The sequence below is a fragment of the Topomyia yanbarensis genome, chromosome 2 (genome assembly GCF_030247195.1).
Source record: "Topomyia yanbarensis strain Yona2022 chromosome 2, ASM3024719v1, whole genome shotgun sequence".
Taxonomy (NCBI): domain Eukaryota; kingdom Metazoa; phylum Arthropoda; class Insecta; order Diptera; family Culicidae; genus Topomyia; species Topomyia yanbarensis.
This window is the reverse complement of record NC_080671.1, coordinates 32,272,519-32,290,451: the sequence shown is the minus strand read 5'-3', so window position 1 is coordinate 32,290,451 and position 17,933 is coordinate 32,272,519. Positions and strand designations below refer to the sequence as shown.

Below are 17,933 nucleotides of genomic sequence, written 5' to 3'. Positions count from 1 at the left end.
GTTGGAATTTCACATTTCGTGTTCCACTCGTCAGAACCTAACACCAACTTGCTATTAGTTAGACGATGTATCAAAACTAACACCAAATTGGCGTTAGTCAGACACTAAATCCAAACAGTTCACACAACATACGTCAACGCCTAAAGCAACTGGCTGGTACCGAGTCATGTCTCGGTTAGTCAAGTACAGATGCTCTGAGTCGCTGACGAGTATAGGGAAACGAACTTTCTTTTGGCATGAGAGCCAAATGTCTTCAAATATGCTATTTATTTTTTCTCAAAGGAAAAGATAAATTGCATATTTGAAATTTATCTTTACCTATTAGCAATTTATCTTTACCTTCGTCTAACTAATAGCAAGTTGGTGTTAGTTACTGACGAATGGAACACGAAACATTAAATTCCAACTTTTCTAACCCTTATGCGCAAATTGGTTAATCCAGTATTTTACCTTTGGGAAAAGATAAATTGCATAGTATAACGTGCATCGTGTGATGTAGCTGTATGTGTGATACTTCTGTAAGCACAAGATCGATTTTCACATTGATCAACTGTACTACATCGCGCACTGTAGGTCTACGACTTTTGGACATTTCCATTGTTTTTTTTTCGGTGTGAGCCATATTGATCAATTACATCTCTTTGGTAAAAGTTTTATACAGTGCATACTTGATTTCGAAAGCTCTTCAATAAGTTAAATTGACCAAATATGAAGATCATCAAATGTTGAAAAATGAGGCGTAATCATAGTCCGTTATTTTAAACCGGGAAGGGTTTTTGGGTTTTTATATGGGTCATCTATACACTATGAGAAATTTATATAAAGAAGGACTGTTAAAATTTGTTGTGAAACAGAAATAGAAACAACAATGCAAGAATATCCATTGTACAACCGATACAATTTGCCGCTCAATCAGCGTTGCCATTGTTCCAGATTTATCTGGATTCTTCCAGATTTTTCGCAGCTAAACAGACATCCGGTCAAACCAGACTTTTTGCCAGATTTCATTAATTGTGCCAGATTTTTCCAGATATTTTGAATTGTACGCTTCGTTTTCGTTTGCGATTAATAAACTCCAAGCGATAAAAAGTTAAGCAGTTTTACATAGCAGTATTCAATTCAATTTAGAGACGAGAAGATCTTTAGAAAATGGTTTTTTTTAGAAAATTGTTTTTTTCCAAAATAATTAATTAACTAAATTTAATGTTAAAGAACCTATTCCTTCAAATAATTTATTTTTCTATACATCGTAGTATATAAACAAATCGTAGGTTTAACTTTCGCTAATAGGTTAGAGGGATTTAAATAAGTGGTAAGATAACTATTTTAATGTCACAGGAGAGACAACTGTCTCTCGGATTTATCAACTCCCTCGATAAAATTTGACGAACTCACCAACAATAGCATGAAAATTTTAAGCATGGATTGCAAGCTATCGTATGCCAGATTTTTTCTGGTTTATCTTTTCGAAAGTGCCAGATTTCGGTTCAAAATACTTGGCAACGCTGCGCTCAATATAAATTAGATCGCTTGATGATTTCAAAGTAACAAATCAGTTCAAATTTTTGCGAATCTTTTCTTTGGAACATTTTTCTCTTATTAAAGATGTAAAAATTAAATTAAAAAATATCAGTCAAAAACATTCTTTGTTGTCTTTCTCCAACGTTTCGATCTTTGTTGACCCTTTTTCAAGTGATCGAAAATTCTGTCTTCTGTTGTCTGTTTCTTCATGCTATACAACTTACATAGCTGTCATAATATCCTCAATTCATCTGCACAGCTTTGAGACTATGAAAATGGGCCACGACTGGCGTCACTGTACAACTTTGCAAAATGTCCATTCACTCCTAGTAACATTCCAATAAATCAATCAAAAATTTTGGAGGCTATTGGTTTATGGAAACTGGAAGCCGCCATATTCTATTTGAAAATGGTTCCAATCATTACATTCTGCTACTAGCTGTTCAATCTGCATTTTTTTCGCGACAGCGAACCTTTGCAATAGTTTCTAAGATAATACCGAAAATAAAGCACGCTTTTTGTTCTAGCCATCAACATTTTGGTAAGTGAATCATTCATCACTTTTTCCCCAGACGATTCCACTTTATGTGACAATTGTCACTTTGGGTGAATTAGATCATTCTGTGCTGTTTGTGTAGTGGATAAGCAGCAAAGCTATATAAAAATTAATAGTTTGCTTTACTCATAGCCATAACGGAGGAATTTTTAACCTCTGCATTGTGTAAAACCGGCATGACTGGCCGACTATCGTTAGATTTTGATCCTCTCATTGATTGTTACTATTGAGAATGTAAATAACATTCTCTTCAACATGTAAATAAAAATCGTCGCGATGCAGAATGAAGCTTAATATATGGCTTTTTCGTGCTTATTTTATAAATAGACAGTATACAATTTTGTAAAAAGTTTATAGTATGACATATTTTCACAATTGAAACTGGGTGTACGTTAGAACATATTAGCGAAGGTTTTTTATTTTCGAAATGTTCCACTATCTCGAAGAGTGCTTTTAAATTATTAGTATAGAGATGAGTATAGAGTAAAATAACGGCTCACGGATCGATTATTTTTACACACTACATAAAGATTAAACTTACGGCCAACTCCTCAGCAAAAATTCGATCTCTCCGGTCCTCGCCCAGTTTCGCGCTAGGAGCAGTAAACATGATCTTCAAAAAACACCAACTTTTCGTCACACCATTAAATATTCACGCATCGGAATGCCCGCACGCACGCACAGTTACCCATAAATTCACCGCGGGGCTAAGGTTTGCAAAAATAGAAACCGGAGAGGAAAACAGCTGCCCCGCATCGAGTGGAAAACATAAACAAGCCGTAAATTGGTATCGCTTCAACACTTTCCTCTCGCGAAAAACGTGCTAACCAACGAACTAGAAACCAGATTTTGTCTCAATTTTACCAATAGAAGAAGCGAAACGGGTGCTTGAGCCGATCAATCTTTTAGACTTGCTTCCGTCAGCTTCTTGAAAAGCGTTCCACGTTCATAAATGTATCACCACTAGCACTTTCCGAAGCAACTGAAAAAATATGTATATCTAACGGAGGAAAACCTATTTTCGTCGCGGAGTCACGGAACTTTTTCACGGACAGCACACCGTGTCTGACACGTTTGTGGACACTCAAAATTTAATATCTGACGGTGGCGGCGACGACGACGAAGACGACGATGTTAAACACACTTTTACTTCTGACCGGGGTTGGAATGTGAAGGCCTTTGCCCCTATAAGCGCGTCGTCCCGAATAGAGTTGAAACTTCCTTCTGTGCTATTTGCAGAGAGAGAAAAAAACATGATCGCACCACTGCCCCCTCGAAGCAAGTGGTAGTGACTGAAGACGAACGAAAGAGAATGCTGAAAAATTATCCCGAAAAGTGATAAGATTATCACACTTTTGCAGCAGCTCTGTTTAGCTAGTTGCGGCTTGGCTGACGTGTTTCTGCTCAGATAACCTCTCAGTCAAGTTTGGAAGCGGGATTCGTTGCACTTTGTTCTCCGGCTGTCAAAATAGATAGTCGCGCAGCGGTCGGTAGATGATGGAGAACAGGTAAAGTGAGATGGATTGCAGATTGAATGAGTGATTCATACGCCTTGGACTGATAAGATGCAATAAAAAGGCAATAAAACATGGCTATGGTGCAGGTAAATCACCTGTCGACCAGTGGGGAGTGACGGGTAAAATGAACAAAAAATTCAATACAATAATATAAAATCAAAATTTAAGGTTATGATTAATAGTGGAAATGTCAGTGGAGTGGTGCTTCATTTCAAAGCCCCAAACAACCCGGAATCCGCAAAGCGGCTCAGATCAAATCGAACGCCGAACAAAAGCGATTACGGTTGAAGGAAATGTAATGTAATAGGATTCACAAAAGCGAAAAAAAGTAGTGAAACTCTGATCACTTGCAGCCGTCGAAATGAGCCGCGGATTGGCCCGGTCGGTTATCCACTTCAGGGTTAGTTAGCTAGCTATCTATCTTGCTGATAGCCTCTTTTGCCGGTAGGATAAAAGTTTTCGGTAATTGTTTTCTGTTGTTATTCACGTGCTGCTCAAACATTGCCATTGTTTTACGACGACTGAAACTATCACGTATGTATCTCAACCCACAGTCAGTCCGGAACAGCTGGCTTTGTTAAGCCTTTGCTCACAGCAACCGGGCAGGGAAGTAGGGCTCTTCATCGAAATAAAAAGCATTTTTTTATTTGAACAAAAGGAAGTTATGTGAGATTTCATTTTTATGGTTTCAAGTACCTACACCTACTATCATCATGGCAGACAGTGAAAGGTTGACGGTACTTCTAAGACCATTGCCGCCGTTTTCTAACCGAGATGTTCGGGTTTTATAGGGCTGGCCTGGATTGGCGATGATCGAATGGCTGGAGTGGTAAGTGGTAAGGAAAAATGTGTGTTAATCGTAGTAGGCCATGAATGAAATGTTCGTCGGATAGTGAAATTGAAATAGATTCGAAAGAATTTCAAACAAATATTTCTGTTTGTGGACCCTTATCTTGATGAAAAAGACTATACTTGGAGAGAGACAAAAACATTCCAACAATGAGAAAGGAAACAAAATAAACGTGAGATATTAATTTGCTGTACACAAAATGATTAACGTGCATGCACTATGGATCAACGACTCGCCAAAAAAGGAGATCATACAAAATTATTAAATTAAGCTGCATTTTTGTGTTTCGAATTCATCTCGTCAGTAACTAGCACCAACTTGGGCCAAGTTAGACGATGTATCTGAACTAGTACTCAAATTAGCACTATATCCAAGTAGTCAACGGACATATATTACGCCAAAAGCAACTGGGAAACCCCGACCGATGCCCTGGGAAACAACAGCCAGAAGCTCTGTTTTTGCTGACGAAAAACAAAAAACGAACGATTGTTTTTTGGTTAAGGAACCGAACGCCTGACACTACGAAATATTCATACTCAAAAAGGGATAATTGGACTGAACTAATTTGTTGGGTACAAGACCCAATTTAATATTAAGTTGCATTTTTGTGTTTCGAATTCATTTCGTCAGTAACTAGCACCAACTTGGGACCAAGTTAGACGATATATTCAAACTAGTACCCAAATTAGCTCTAGTTTGACAATGTACCCAAACAGACATACACAATTATTGCCTTCTATTTCAGCAACACATAGCTAATATTTTATCCAAATAAATAATCCAACAAGCAGCGTGAAACTACCTTTCTTATGATCAAATCACTTACTGTTATTATGAGCTAATTAAACCGCAAGCTTCATTTATTGCTGATCATACCGCCGGACCTATTTATAATGGATTATGTTTCTCCACCAACATTCTCTGTTATCAATACTCAACCAGTAGCCCAGTTTCCTTCCGATTGCCTGACTGTTTACCACCAGAATATCAGAGGTATGCAAACCAAAACAAGTGACTTTCACATTTCACTCACAGGTTGCGACTACGACGTGATAGTGTTGACAGAAACATGGTTTCAATCAGACATTGCAAACTCATAGTTCTCATCGTTGTATTCATTTTTTTAGTTGTGTTCGCAACATATTATACCGACAAGCACACTAACCCGTGGTGGTGGCGTCCTAGTTGCAGTTAAATCTTCACTAAAATCAGTGTCCCTGGATGGCTGCGAGATATTAAAACAAGTTGTTATTCGTTTGCAGCTAGCACACTGATCTCTACAGAAAGGTAAATCTTCTAAGCCTTATCAGTACTCGCGACGAGAATTTAAATACACTGCTGGCCATTAATGCATCGTTGGAACAGGAAATTATTCTCACAGAGTCGTTGCCATTCGTCGGTTTACATCAAATAAATGAATGTGTATGGGAGGCTTCTCGATTGCGTAGAGATCATTGATATGCCATACAATTTTATAAAAATAGACCATCACCATCATGTATTGAAACTTAAATCACATAGCGCTATTACTCTTAACCCAAATGACGATGTAACAGTAACTGAGAGCTGGACTTCAACTGTTGCGATTTTAGAATGCTGAGTATTCAAATTCAGGATGATAACTGGGATCTGCCATTGGAATCAGCATCCACAAATGAATATCTATCCTATACGATGAACTGAATCATATCATACATAGCGAGTTTGGCATAAAATTGGTCAAAACTTTGTATCGCGCGTCACAACCAAACATTCCTGAGTTTAAGCAACTAATCTCTTGGGTTTTATAAACAAAATTTTGCATGACAAACAATCGATCGCATATCGATCAAAAGATCAAAGTCGACTCTTGAAAAAGAGTGAATGAACCACGATTCTTTTTTGAAAAGTTGCGATTCTTGAAAAACTGCGATTGAACGACTTAATGGAATTCCAGCATTCACTTCCAAGCTGGCTGAAGTTTCACGCAACATTTAATACCTTCAGTTCATTTACCAACGAGTTTTTTCCTTCAAAACGATGTATCTCAGGATGCGCTTAAATTATATTGAGATTATAAGTGTTTCTTATGTAAAAATGTCTGAGGAATACGATGGCATTAGAATTTTCAAAATTAAAATATATGCATTGAGAGAAAAATTAATTTTTTATATTTAACTGAAAAAATCGCATAGTTGGCAGCACTGCCGCCAAAAATTAATATTTTTTCTTTGATCCTTGAATAATTTTCCTCAAAACTAGCGGTTTGATTCTAGAGTCAATAGAACCGGAGATATGATCAAAAGATAATCAATGGTTTTGGCAATTTGTCAAAACGGGGGGTGTTCCCATAACCCGAGAAGTAGTTCGATTGACACAAAAATTTGGATTTTTATATCTTCGCCCTAGATGAACAATTCCACCAAATTTGGTTCAAATCCGTGAAGGTCGATTTCATGTTTACATCTTTTTTTATCACTTCGCGTGGAATGACCCACATTCAGTTTGAAACAGAAACTGAATATCAACTGAAAATAAGTGAATAAATACGCTGCACCGAACTAACGATGATCATAACAAGATTCCACCAATCGGAATGAGTTAGTTGGACAGAATGTGTGTTAACGACTATAACAAAAACAGTAAATTGCTAGGATTTCTTTATTTTATATTAGAGTGGTCCAACTAGAGCTGCTAGAACCACTAAGGCAGATGAGACGAGCCATGTCACCTACTAAAATAAGGCTTAAGTTCAATTGCAGCGGGTCAAGATCCTGATTGTGAATTTCAGCGTGCGGATCATATGTGGGGACGTGAAGATTTCATAATCGCGTGGAAACGAGCGTTTATATGTTCGTGCTTAAAACTCCGTTTATAAATTTCCAAGTGCTAAAACGTTCGCTTTATCGACGGAGCGTTTCATGTTTGCGTGATCTCGGGCGCAGCACAGTAGCGGGTCTTCGAACAAAAGTCGGACAATAGCAAAAATATTGCTTAATCTGACTGAAAATCACATGTTAGAATAATTTTAGGGTGCTGTCTTCATTGTCAAAAGTTATAAAATATGAGATATTTTTTGCCATGCAGTGTTTCGAACCTTTCTTATTAGCATAAATCCATTTTTATGACAGATTTCACTGGTTAGTTATATTAATAACAACTACTTCAAATTTCTACATAAAGTGTTTGTTTACGTTTTATTCAGTTGTTATTTTGCACCATGAACCTACTATAACCATACGCTTCCATATCAGCAAACATTTGAAAATGTCGATTTTAAACGTCTCCGGGCAAAAAGGGGCAAAACAAAACAAGATTAAAATGAAACTAGTTGTGATCATATCGGATCAGAACTGAATGAACAAAATGTTTTTGAAGTGAAGATAGATACTGTGATTTCAAAAATGAAAATCATTAGAATTGCCTGACACAGCGACGTTGAAATTGCCATTAAAAATTTATTCATCATTCAATGATGACAAAATTTGGAGAATATGTTATTCAATAAGCATAAGCATAAGCATAAGAGATCGCCCGTAGTTGCTACTCCGTTATTGACCAGAACCAAATTAGGTTGCAAAATGTTCATTGGAACAACATGCTTGGGAATAACATGATGAGCCACATTGTATAATCTATTCTGATCCCTTCATGCTGATCAATACCGATCTTCTGGGAAAGGAAGGAATGTTAGTCCGATACATGTTGCTACTAGAGACCGAGGAATCCTCCGCATCTCCCCATGTATCACGGGAAGGGGAGAGTTATTAGTAAATGTGCCAATAGCGTTATCATGTAATCATTGCTCTGGGCAGCCGGCTGCCGAGCATTTGGGAAATTTATCATTTGTTGTATTAATACGATTAGCAAAATGAGCAACTTGAACTCCGGATAGCCGGCTATAAGGAGCACTGCATATATTTTTTAATAATATTCAATCACGTGACGAATTTGTTCATGGTTTCTATCGTGTCGGTGCTCGTGCGGAATCTTATACAGAAGGTTCATCGGACTCTTCCATAGGTGTCGCGGAGTTAGTGGTTTGGAAGGAAATAGGGTCTAGGATTCGCTCCAAGCAAGCGATGCGACCTGCAAAGCACTAGGTAGTAGTTTAGTTAGTCTTCGGGAACACGATCGCTCGAAAAAGAAGATCTTGTTTATTTTTTGGTTCTTTCCAAACTCTGGGCAGCCGGCCACCGAGAGTATCCCACATTTACGAAACAAAAGCAATTCCAACCCCACACTGCCGACCGTGGGAGTATTGCCTAGAAAAGCTAATCTTACCTGCGTAATGGGCCGGATCACTATTTATTGCGACATTATTTAGACTAATTTCGCTATTCCTTCTCTACGATATATTTTTGGGTTGCAAACTACCGAGTGATAACACGTTATACAGACAAAGAGTTATGATAGCTCGAGAAGTTATAAATCAACGAAAGTATTTCCTATCTTCCATACTGGATTGTTAGTGAAATAAACGTATACGAACGATTATATCGAACATTGAAGGAAAATACAGAGGATCGTTAACCCGATGCATGGACCTGTTACCAATAACGGAACTTGAAATTAGATTCACCAAAACAGATGCGGCGAACCTTCAGTACGCTCGACCCGCGATCATCGACACCAGTCAAATCAAAGTCCCATTGGAGCCAACCCCCGAACAACCATTCATCTTTACGGTATTGTCTTCTCGGCCAGATCCACTCGCACCCCCTCAGTCTGCCACCACCGGCAGAAGGCCGACAGCACTCTGTCGTCGCCTGTCCAAGGACCAAATGTCACCAATAGACCCAGAGTCGCGTGGGGGCATGAGATAGAATTGAACGCTAACCAATGAACATGACAGAAAAACACTTATTTTTCGTGCTGACATAACTGAAGGTAATTGCCAACCGGTCCCCGATCCCTCTCGCGAATTGTCAATTCTCAAACATTAAACATGATTGAAGTCATCATTCAACTCAAATAAGGCCATGTGTTTCCTCTAAGCACATTGAATGCTCTGTGGATCAGTTCCCCCGTTGGTAAAACAAACCCCAAACAAACATAGAAATTAGTTTGCTCAGTCCAAAGAAAAGTTGGCCGACCGGCGGATACGTGTTCCCTTACAGTGCCATCACACTAACGAACACTCAAAATTTATATGCGACAAAATATCTGCAATCCCGAATGTAAAAGAATCAAAACCTCTACTCATTTGCAATAAAATAAGAAAGCAAAAAAACAGTTGAATATCCAAGGCGGCTCATTTTCAAAGATAGCACCGCCGATGAAACACCAAGGAACGCGGACGAAATTATCTAAGCACCGACCGGCTGGTTTGCCACCTATTTTTCGGGCGAAGAATTTTGGGGCGACACCTGGTGGTCTATCGTTAAATTGCACCGTTATTCACACTTTAGATAACCGGAAGGCAGTAAACTGTGCCGAAAATGATGAAAATTAACCGACCCGAAGGGAGCTCTACGAGAGTCAACCGATCGCGACGAAGATACACACTCGAATCCCAATTTGGAGAATATGTTATTCAATAGGTAAGAAACCTAGGAAAAATAAAATATATCAACAATGGTTTTGTCCGGTTTCCGGCCACTGTGCGCAGGTATGCGTGGAAGGGCTCGAGCGTTTGTATGTTAGTGTTTTGAACCACTTGTTTTTAGCTTGTCATAAATGATGATGAATTAATTACCTTGTGAATTTTGCAATAAATATGAGTAACAAATTTGCCTTCATTAGCGTATATTTCGTTGTTGGAAATTCATATTTCATATATGGCCAATATATCGCACTTTAGGTAAAACTATCAACAATAACTATTTCGCGACCGAAAATAAGTCGGCAGAATTGAATTTCAAAAAACAGGTTCTATATATATTTAAAAGTAAAAATCGGATATAAGCTTCAAGCGTCAAATTCAGACTGCACAGTGTTTTGAAACGCTGTTTTCATGCTCCAAATTAATAGCATGGCATTTTGTTATGAACATAACGCTCGGGAAGCCTCGGTTCGACTAACAATTCTATCGCTATAGGAAAGTAAAACTTTTTAGGGGTTATGTTCAGCTCTTCCAGTCTTTCAAATATTTAACAATCGGAATAATTACTTTTCATCCGACGTTTCGGCGGCATGTATTGCACCTTTTTCAAGGAATCAAGCCGAAATGTCGGATGAAAAGTAATTATTCCGTTTGTTAAATATTTTAAAGACTGGAAACCGAACATAACCCTTAAAAAGAACCCTACCAACAGTCGTTAGTTTTTCTCGGAAAGTAAAACGTTAGCACTTCCAGTATTTTATGATGTTGTTGCTTATTTTTGCTCCTTAGCGAGTTGTCTAAGGCAGCGGTTATCAACCTTTTTCGTACCACGGACCCTTTAGAAATCATTCTGGGTACGGACGGACCCCCAAGGTTAAAAATCGATTTAGTATGCTACCAATATATTATTTTTAGTCTGTTAGGAAACAAAGTTTGCATTTTCAATATGGACCATTCATAAATTACGTAACGTTTTTTTTGGGAAGGGGGGAGGGGGTCGACAAATTGTTACATATTGTGACATAGGGGGAAGGGGGAGTAAGCTAGATCGTTACGTAATATGTTTTCACCGAAGAATTTTTTTTTCAAGGAATTTGTTACGTAATAGGGGAAGGGGGATGAAGAAATTTGTGACAATTTGTTACATGGGGGAAGGGGTGACTCAATTTTGAGCAATTTTTGCGTTACGTAATTTGTGAATGGTCCCATATCCACTCGAAAAATATATTTTTCTTCGTGGACCTCTAGCAACGCTTTCGCGTGATTGAGAATCATTGGTCTAAGGCGTAAAATACTCTAAAAAGATAAAAAAAATTTTTCCATAACTCCAACAAATATGAAAGGCGAATTTTAAAGGGTCTTCCATATAAAATTATGCATGACCTGAGAACTAGTAACATTAAATATACAATGTCTTCAGCAATTTTATTTGCCATGACACAAGCTACAACTTTACTGAAGACATAGTGAAAAATTTATTTTGTGTTTTACTTATCACAGAACAATGTATTCCTCTAAAATCACAACCATAAAGGTAACAGCTTCTCCGAATAATACATACTTCGTTAAACGCTATTATAATTGAGCACGCAAACGGCGTTTGAAAACATTGTAGGCTAGGTTACTTCGATGTAAGAGTTTTTAAATAAAACCTTTTTTCGAGAGTTGCCATACTGACTCCTCATTAGAATCACTCACTGCATTTCAGATGCGACGAGAAATGTCACCCACTAAAACACTGCTCATGGCTAATAGCAGCGGGCAGTGATTCTGAATGTGATATTGAGTGAACGGTTCAAATGTGTGGGCGTAGGGCTTCACGATGGCGTGTATCGTCGCGAAGGAGTCGAGCGATAATATGTTAACGTGTTCTCTCGCGTGGGCGAAAATGAGTTAGATTTACGAGTATGAATTCTATTTTATCACCGTGTGACCATTCGCATATTCGCGTCTGTTTTTGAATGATCGCATGAACCGACAATCTGCTTCTCAATTTTCATTGCACGGTTCAGATAGTAGAAGAGAGTGCGTTCTCCCATATCACTAGAATTTCCGGTCATGTCACCATGGAACGTGTTGTCTAGTGGATATGAGCATCGTTTCTTTGTTGTTTCAACTGACGGCATGAAGCTAGACTGCTAAGGTCGAGGGTAGCGCCTTTAAGACATGAGCGATTCCTGATCGCACGCACACGGGTCTTTGGAAATTCGTGTTTAAAACCGCGTTTGTCAATTGGTAAAATGCTCACTCAATCACCGGGGTATTTTCATGTTTGCGAGCTCACGGGCGCAGGATGATGGCGGATAAAGGTGTGCATGGATGATCGCGAAAGCTCGAGCGTTTGTATGTTAACGTGTTCGATCGCGTGGGCAATCGTAATATGTCGTGTATGATAGCTTATATGTAGCTTCGCGTGGATAAATTCGATTTTATAACCGTGTTATCATTTGCTGTTCTTGAATAATCGCGCGATTCTTGAATCTGATATTTAATTTTCAGTGTGCGGAAGAGAAGATGTTATAGCAGAATGAGTTCCCCCATATCACTAGGCTTATCGGCCATCGAATGTTGATTAGTGGATATCAGCATCGTTTTTATGGGTCTAACTGAAGGCGTGTAGCTAGGCTTTTACGATCGAGTGTAGTAACTTTCGGACGTGACCGAGCCATGATCGCGCGAACGCTGGCGTATGTATTTGATCGTGAAGAGCGATTGTATGTCGCGTGTGCTAACGTGTATGTAACTTAGTGAGTGTGACGTTGATTTTATAACCGTGTGGCCATTCGCATATTCGCGTCTGTTCGTGAATGATCGCGCGGACCGGGAATCTGATAGTCAGTCAACTACCCGGTTATCTCGCCAAGGAACGTGTTGTCTAGTGAATGTGAGCGACATTGATTTTTATTGATCCAACTGAAGGCATGAATCTAGTAGACTGCTAGAACCGAGGGCAGAACCGAGGGAGAATATGCAATTGATCGTGTTAGTGAGTGTTTTAAATCTAATTTAAAATATGGTTAAAGAATAACATGGCGAGTGATAAAAAAGATGTAAAAGATGAAGTAAGAGCGTGTAAATTGGTATGCATGAGTAGTAGAGAAGCAAACAATTATAGGTACAAAAAAAAGCAAACGAATGAATTAGAAGAAAATAACCCATGTAACATTCAATTAAAGTAATTGAAACAGGATGTTACAGAAACACATAAAAATGCCAGCAAATAAATTTTGTCGGGTTATGGTGACCGGGAATGGATGATGAACGTGCGTCGGTAAATCCATCGAAATTTCTCGAATGATTCGAATCGAGTTCTCTAATTGAACGGCGGAATAAAGTTACCAACGAGTCATAGGAAGGATAAAATTTCACGCGAGACGATTAAATACCCACTATTTCATCATATATGTCAGTTCTGCATCCATTCCCTGACTCAGCTGTTACAAAACAATCAGATGAATCGACAATGGAGTGTAAACTAAATCAAACGTACCGACCCACACCAACTCGCACCTCCCATCAACAGATAAACATACGACTAGCACATGACGTGATTTAGTGCTACAAAAACAATTATTAATATAAACAATTACACTAAAAGGTATCTATGTTTCACATTTCTTTATGGTTCAATTGGGAAAGCCCCGAAAAGCGGATATCCCTGGAAAAAGAAAAAAGCAGCCTCTCGCAACACCGTTGGCAAGAGGAGGACTTCCTCAAGAAAATTAATCAGTAATAAGGACTGCTGCTTTTTCATGGAATCCATTCATAGTATTTCCATAGGTAGGATTACTTTGAAGGTTTGAAGTTGAAAGTTTAAAACAAATTTTTTTTGAAACTGTTAATTTAGCGAAAAAAAACTGTTAAATTAGTTAAAGTTAATTCACAAATCCGAAAGAGTTTTCAGTTAGCATGTCACATTCCAAGTTGGGTGTTCAACAAGACAGTGATTATGATGTCATTTTCTAACCGAGACATCTAATTTCATATGGCTGCACAGTGAGCATCGCTATCTTACAAACAAAAAAAAAGTGATAGTGTTCAGTGTGACTAGTTGAAAACTCTCGACTTGTGTGTGTGTTGTATTGTGCAGCGAATCGAAACAGTGCGAAAACAAAAGACAGCGCAGAAATGGAAATAAATTAGAAAGAAATAACATTGTTCGAGTGATGTGACATAAGGTTGAAAATTGAAATGGCATTGCAAAGAAACCGATTACCGATGAGACGACCATGAGCACAAAACCGAATGATTTATGAAACAACATAATAGCGCACCCGCTGAGGAAAAACGTTCGGACAACAAAAGTACCCTCCACGCATCGATGTAGGTTGCAAATCCTGCCAGCTGCCCGGTCTGTTGTCGTTTTGATTTGAACATCTGACACACGTGTGAAACAACACAGCAAAACCCACGACGCGGCGACGCACGTTAAGATAGTGAATTGGAACCGCACAAATGACCCTTGCTAGCAGCGTTAAGTTCACTGACTAACCACCTTCTAAATCACTGGCCCTTCCCGCCGAAAAGGCCACCGTCGTTCGTTCCGCACGGCCCTCAACAACTGCCGAGGTTGGCTAGAAAATTACTCTTTCATAACACAGGATGAGCTTATGGTTGTCGGAATGTTGCACTTTATGAGTGGAGCTCCACTCCTCGTCAGTCAAAGCCGTTTCAAGCGGTGGTGGTACTTATGCAAAAGTTAGAGTCGATAAATCTACGACACTTCTCGAGACACCACAACAGCGACTTTGCGTCAGGCTAGAAGACGATGATGACATCGTGGCAATTGAAAGATTAATGCCTGCATGTGACGCACACTCGCGAAACATCACGACGCAGTGAGAGGTGTCGCAGAAGCCATTTGCACGAGGGGTTCAGTGATTAATTGGTGCCGCAGTGACTATCCTTAATCAGTCGGGAAAACGGGCCAACGGATGTTGGTGAGGTAACTGAGATGTTGCTTAGAACTTAAATTGCGTAATCCGAAACAAAACAGAAAACAGAAGCTCAATGGAACGATCCATTCATCGGGAAAGTACGTGAAGCTTCTGAACACGAGTTCAAGGCGGAAGCTTGCTACCGATCAAGGAATCTTGTTTCCAGCAACACAAAACAAACAAACAATTGCCCATTGATCGGCAACGCTCAGATGCCAATCGGTTTCCAAGAGCTCACAATGGCCATTATTAGCGCATCATAACTTTTATCTTTTATATTACAGCATTATGAAAGGGATTATCCACCCGCCCCGGGAGAATACCCAAACTCGTTCCCGACGGAGGGTCTTCAGCCTTCAGTCGAATCCAAGCCAGGGATGTTCCCTTTCGATGGAACATAAATAGAAAAGAAAACGATCAGGTACCGCCGGGCGACCGAGAGCGTGATCTTTCTCTCAGATTTCAACCATTGATGAACCTCCCTGCACAACTAATTGAATAAAAATTCACCCGCCGAAGACAAGACGATTGTGCCGGCCAGAATGCACGGTGCCGTGTTTCAGGTTAGCCTGCGAACAATGTACGGTACGGTCCGAAGCAAGGTGGTCCTGTAGCGGGGGCAGCTTTTGCAGGAAGCAAATATCAACCCTAGCGATAAGCAAACATTGTGTAAGACCCAGTACTACGGACCGACCGCGCGTTTGTATGTACACATTTTACACAATTGATGTTGGTGAGCTTTAATTTGAATACTTTGCCGACTTGGCCTGAAGGCAGGCTAAGGCTTGACAGACGGCTTAAACAAAAACAAAAATCAAGCGCATATACTGGTGCAGCTGCTGCTGCTCGAACCGGGCGGTTAATGTTGATGAACGAGGAGGAGAAGGGAGCTGTGGGAGTAGAAAAATTGAGCGAAAGTGACATTTCGTCAAACGAATGCAATCTACCTCCTCCTCCTCCGACGACAAAAGTGCATTAGCTTGTCGCTGAAAGGGGAGGAAAGGTGAGGAAAAGGGGACGAGAAATTTCACCATCGCATTGAATGTGGCATGACAATGACTGAACTGTTTTTATTTACTGTTTGGAACGCTTATTGCGTCGGTGGTGGGGCAGACAGACGGGCGGGGCTTGTAATTCAGTGCAGCCCATTCAAATGGCCGGTGGCTGTGGTCAGTGAACTTTGGAAGCGGGCGCATTAACGAGAGCTTAAATTGGGTTTGATTGAGATTGACGGCGATTTGGCTGCGCTGAAATTGATCAATCTGTCTCAAGAAGCTGATAATTGAATTGCAGTTGAGCAGCTTTCGATGTATTCAATCGTGCAATAGGAGTTCGCTCGTTTTTTTCCGAGCAGGGACAATGCGGTTGATGTATTGTTGACTGAACAAACGGATTAGTTAAACATTGTGACACTGTAGGCTAAAAATTGGGTAAAAGACCTATAACTTAGTAGGTCCCGAATTCCGTCAACAAATCAACACTCTTGTGCTTCCGGGACTTCACTCGGGACTAATTGCTTGCTTCGCGAACACCGATAGTGTTAGTGTGATAGTGAGTTGGGTTCGTCAATATCACAGTTGAATTAAAATGTCCCTTTTTTCATCGAATTTTTCCATCTGATTTCACATAAACACCTACCCTACCTACCTCCTCTTAAACATTTTACCTTGATGACTATTAATAATCTCTGGAAAAATTCTACTGATTCACCTTTCACAATCTCCCAATGAATCAATTTTTTTTTTCGAGAGTTGTCCTACTGGAGCTGTAGAGCTAGGTTCTCGGAAGGGCTCCCCGTCAGAATCACATACTACAATTTGCAGACGAGACAGGCAATGTCGCCCAATAAAACACTGCATTAGGCCAATTGTAGCGGGCCGTGATTCTGAATGTGATATTCATTGTACGGTTCAGGTATGTGCGGACGTAGGGACTCGCGATCGCATGTATCATCGCGAAGGGTTCGAGCATTTGTACGTTAACGTGTTCGATCGCGTGTGAGTTTGTATGTCGCGTGTGCTAACGTGTATGTAACTTCGCGTGTATTAAATCTATTTTATAACCGTGTGCATTTCGCATATTCACGTGTGTTCTTTGGATAATCGTGCGCGGACCGTGAATCTAATACTTTATATTTGGTGTACGGCTCAGATGCTAAATGAAAGTGAGATCTTCCATATCACGAGTTCCCGGCGATGTCGCCGTAGAGCGTGTGGTCTAGTGGATATGAGCTTTATTTTTTTGATTGGTCCAACTGAATGTATGGACCTAAATTACTAGAATGAAGGCTAAAGATTTCCGGACGTGACCGATTCATGATCGCGCGCGTTTGCGGGTTCGCGTTCGTAACTTCGTAAGTACTAAAACGTTCACATAATTACCGGAGTGTTATCAAGTTTGCGCGATCGCGGGCATAGGTGTGCGTAGATGATCGCGAAGGGCTTAAGCGTTCGTATGTTGACGTGTTTGTCGCGTGTGCTCGCGTCTATGTGACTTCGCGTGTATAAATTCGATTTTGAAACCCTGCGGCCATTCATATATTCGCGGACCGTCATTCTGATATTTAGTTCGGTGTACGGATCACATTCTGACAGGGAGTGAGTTATCCCATATCACTAGAGTTCCCGGTCATGTCGCCATGAAACGTTTTGTCTAGTGGATATGGGAGCGATTTTTTTTAATTTTTCTATTTTATTTTTTTTTAAATTAACATGGACCTAGACTGTTGGTACCGAGGATAGAGACTTCCGGACGATCCCGATTCATGATGGCGCGAATGCGAGAGTTTGTAGATTAACGCTTGAGATCGCGTTGGTAAGTTTATGAGCGCTGAGACGTTAACCTTATTACCGGGGTATAATCATGCTTGCGAGTTGGTGGGCGTAGGTTGTTTAGAAAATCGCGAGGGGTTCTAACGTTTGTACGCTAACGTGATTTTGTAACATATTTGCGTGTGTTGTGCGTTCTTGAATGGTCGCGCGAACCGTGAGTCTGATATTAAATTTTCGGTGTGCGGCCAGAATTCTGG

The 17,933-nt window shown here is 39.9% G+C and overlaps 1 protein-coding gene across 5 annotated transcripts in view; it reads right to left on the bottom strand.

Moving 5' to 3' along the window:
• LOC131682087 (klarsicht protein) overlaps nt 1-17,933 on the bottom strand; it is a 721,076-nt gene that overhangs the window by 104,475 nt on the left and 598,668 nt on the right. The window contains exon 1 of one of the 5 annotated variants that reach the window (XM_058963298.1): nt 2,619-3,161. The exons of the other annotated variants lie outside the window; for them this stretch is intronic. Within the exon in view, the coding sequence (XP_058819281.1) occupies nt 2,619-2,687 (69 nt within the window). The 5' untranslated portion in view covers nt 2,688-3,161. Of the gene's footprint in view, nt 1-2,618; nt 3,162-17,933 lie in introns of those variants that run through there. 5 annotated transcript variants of the gene reach the window in all.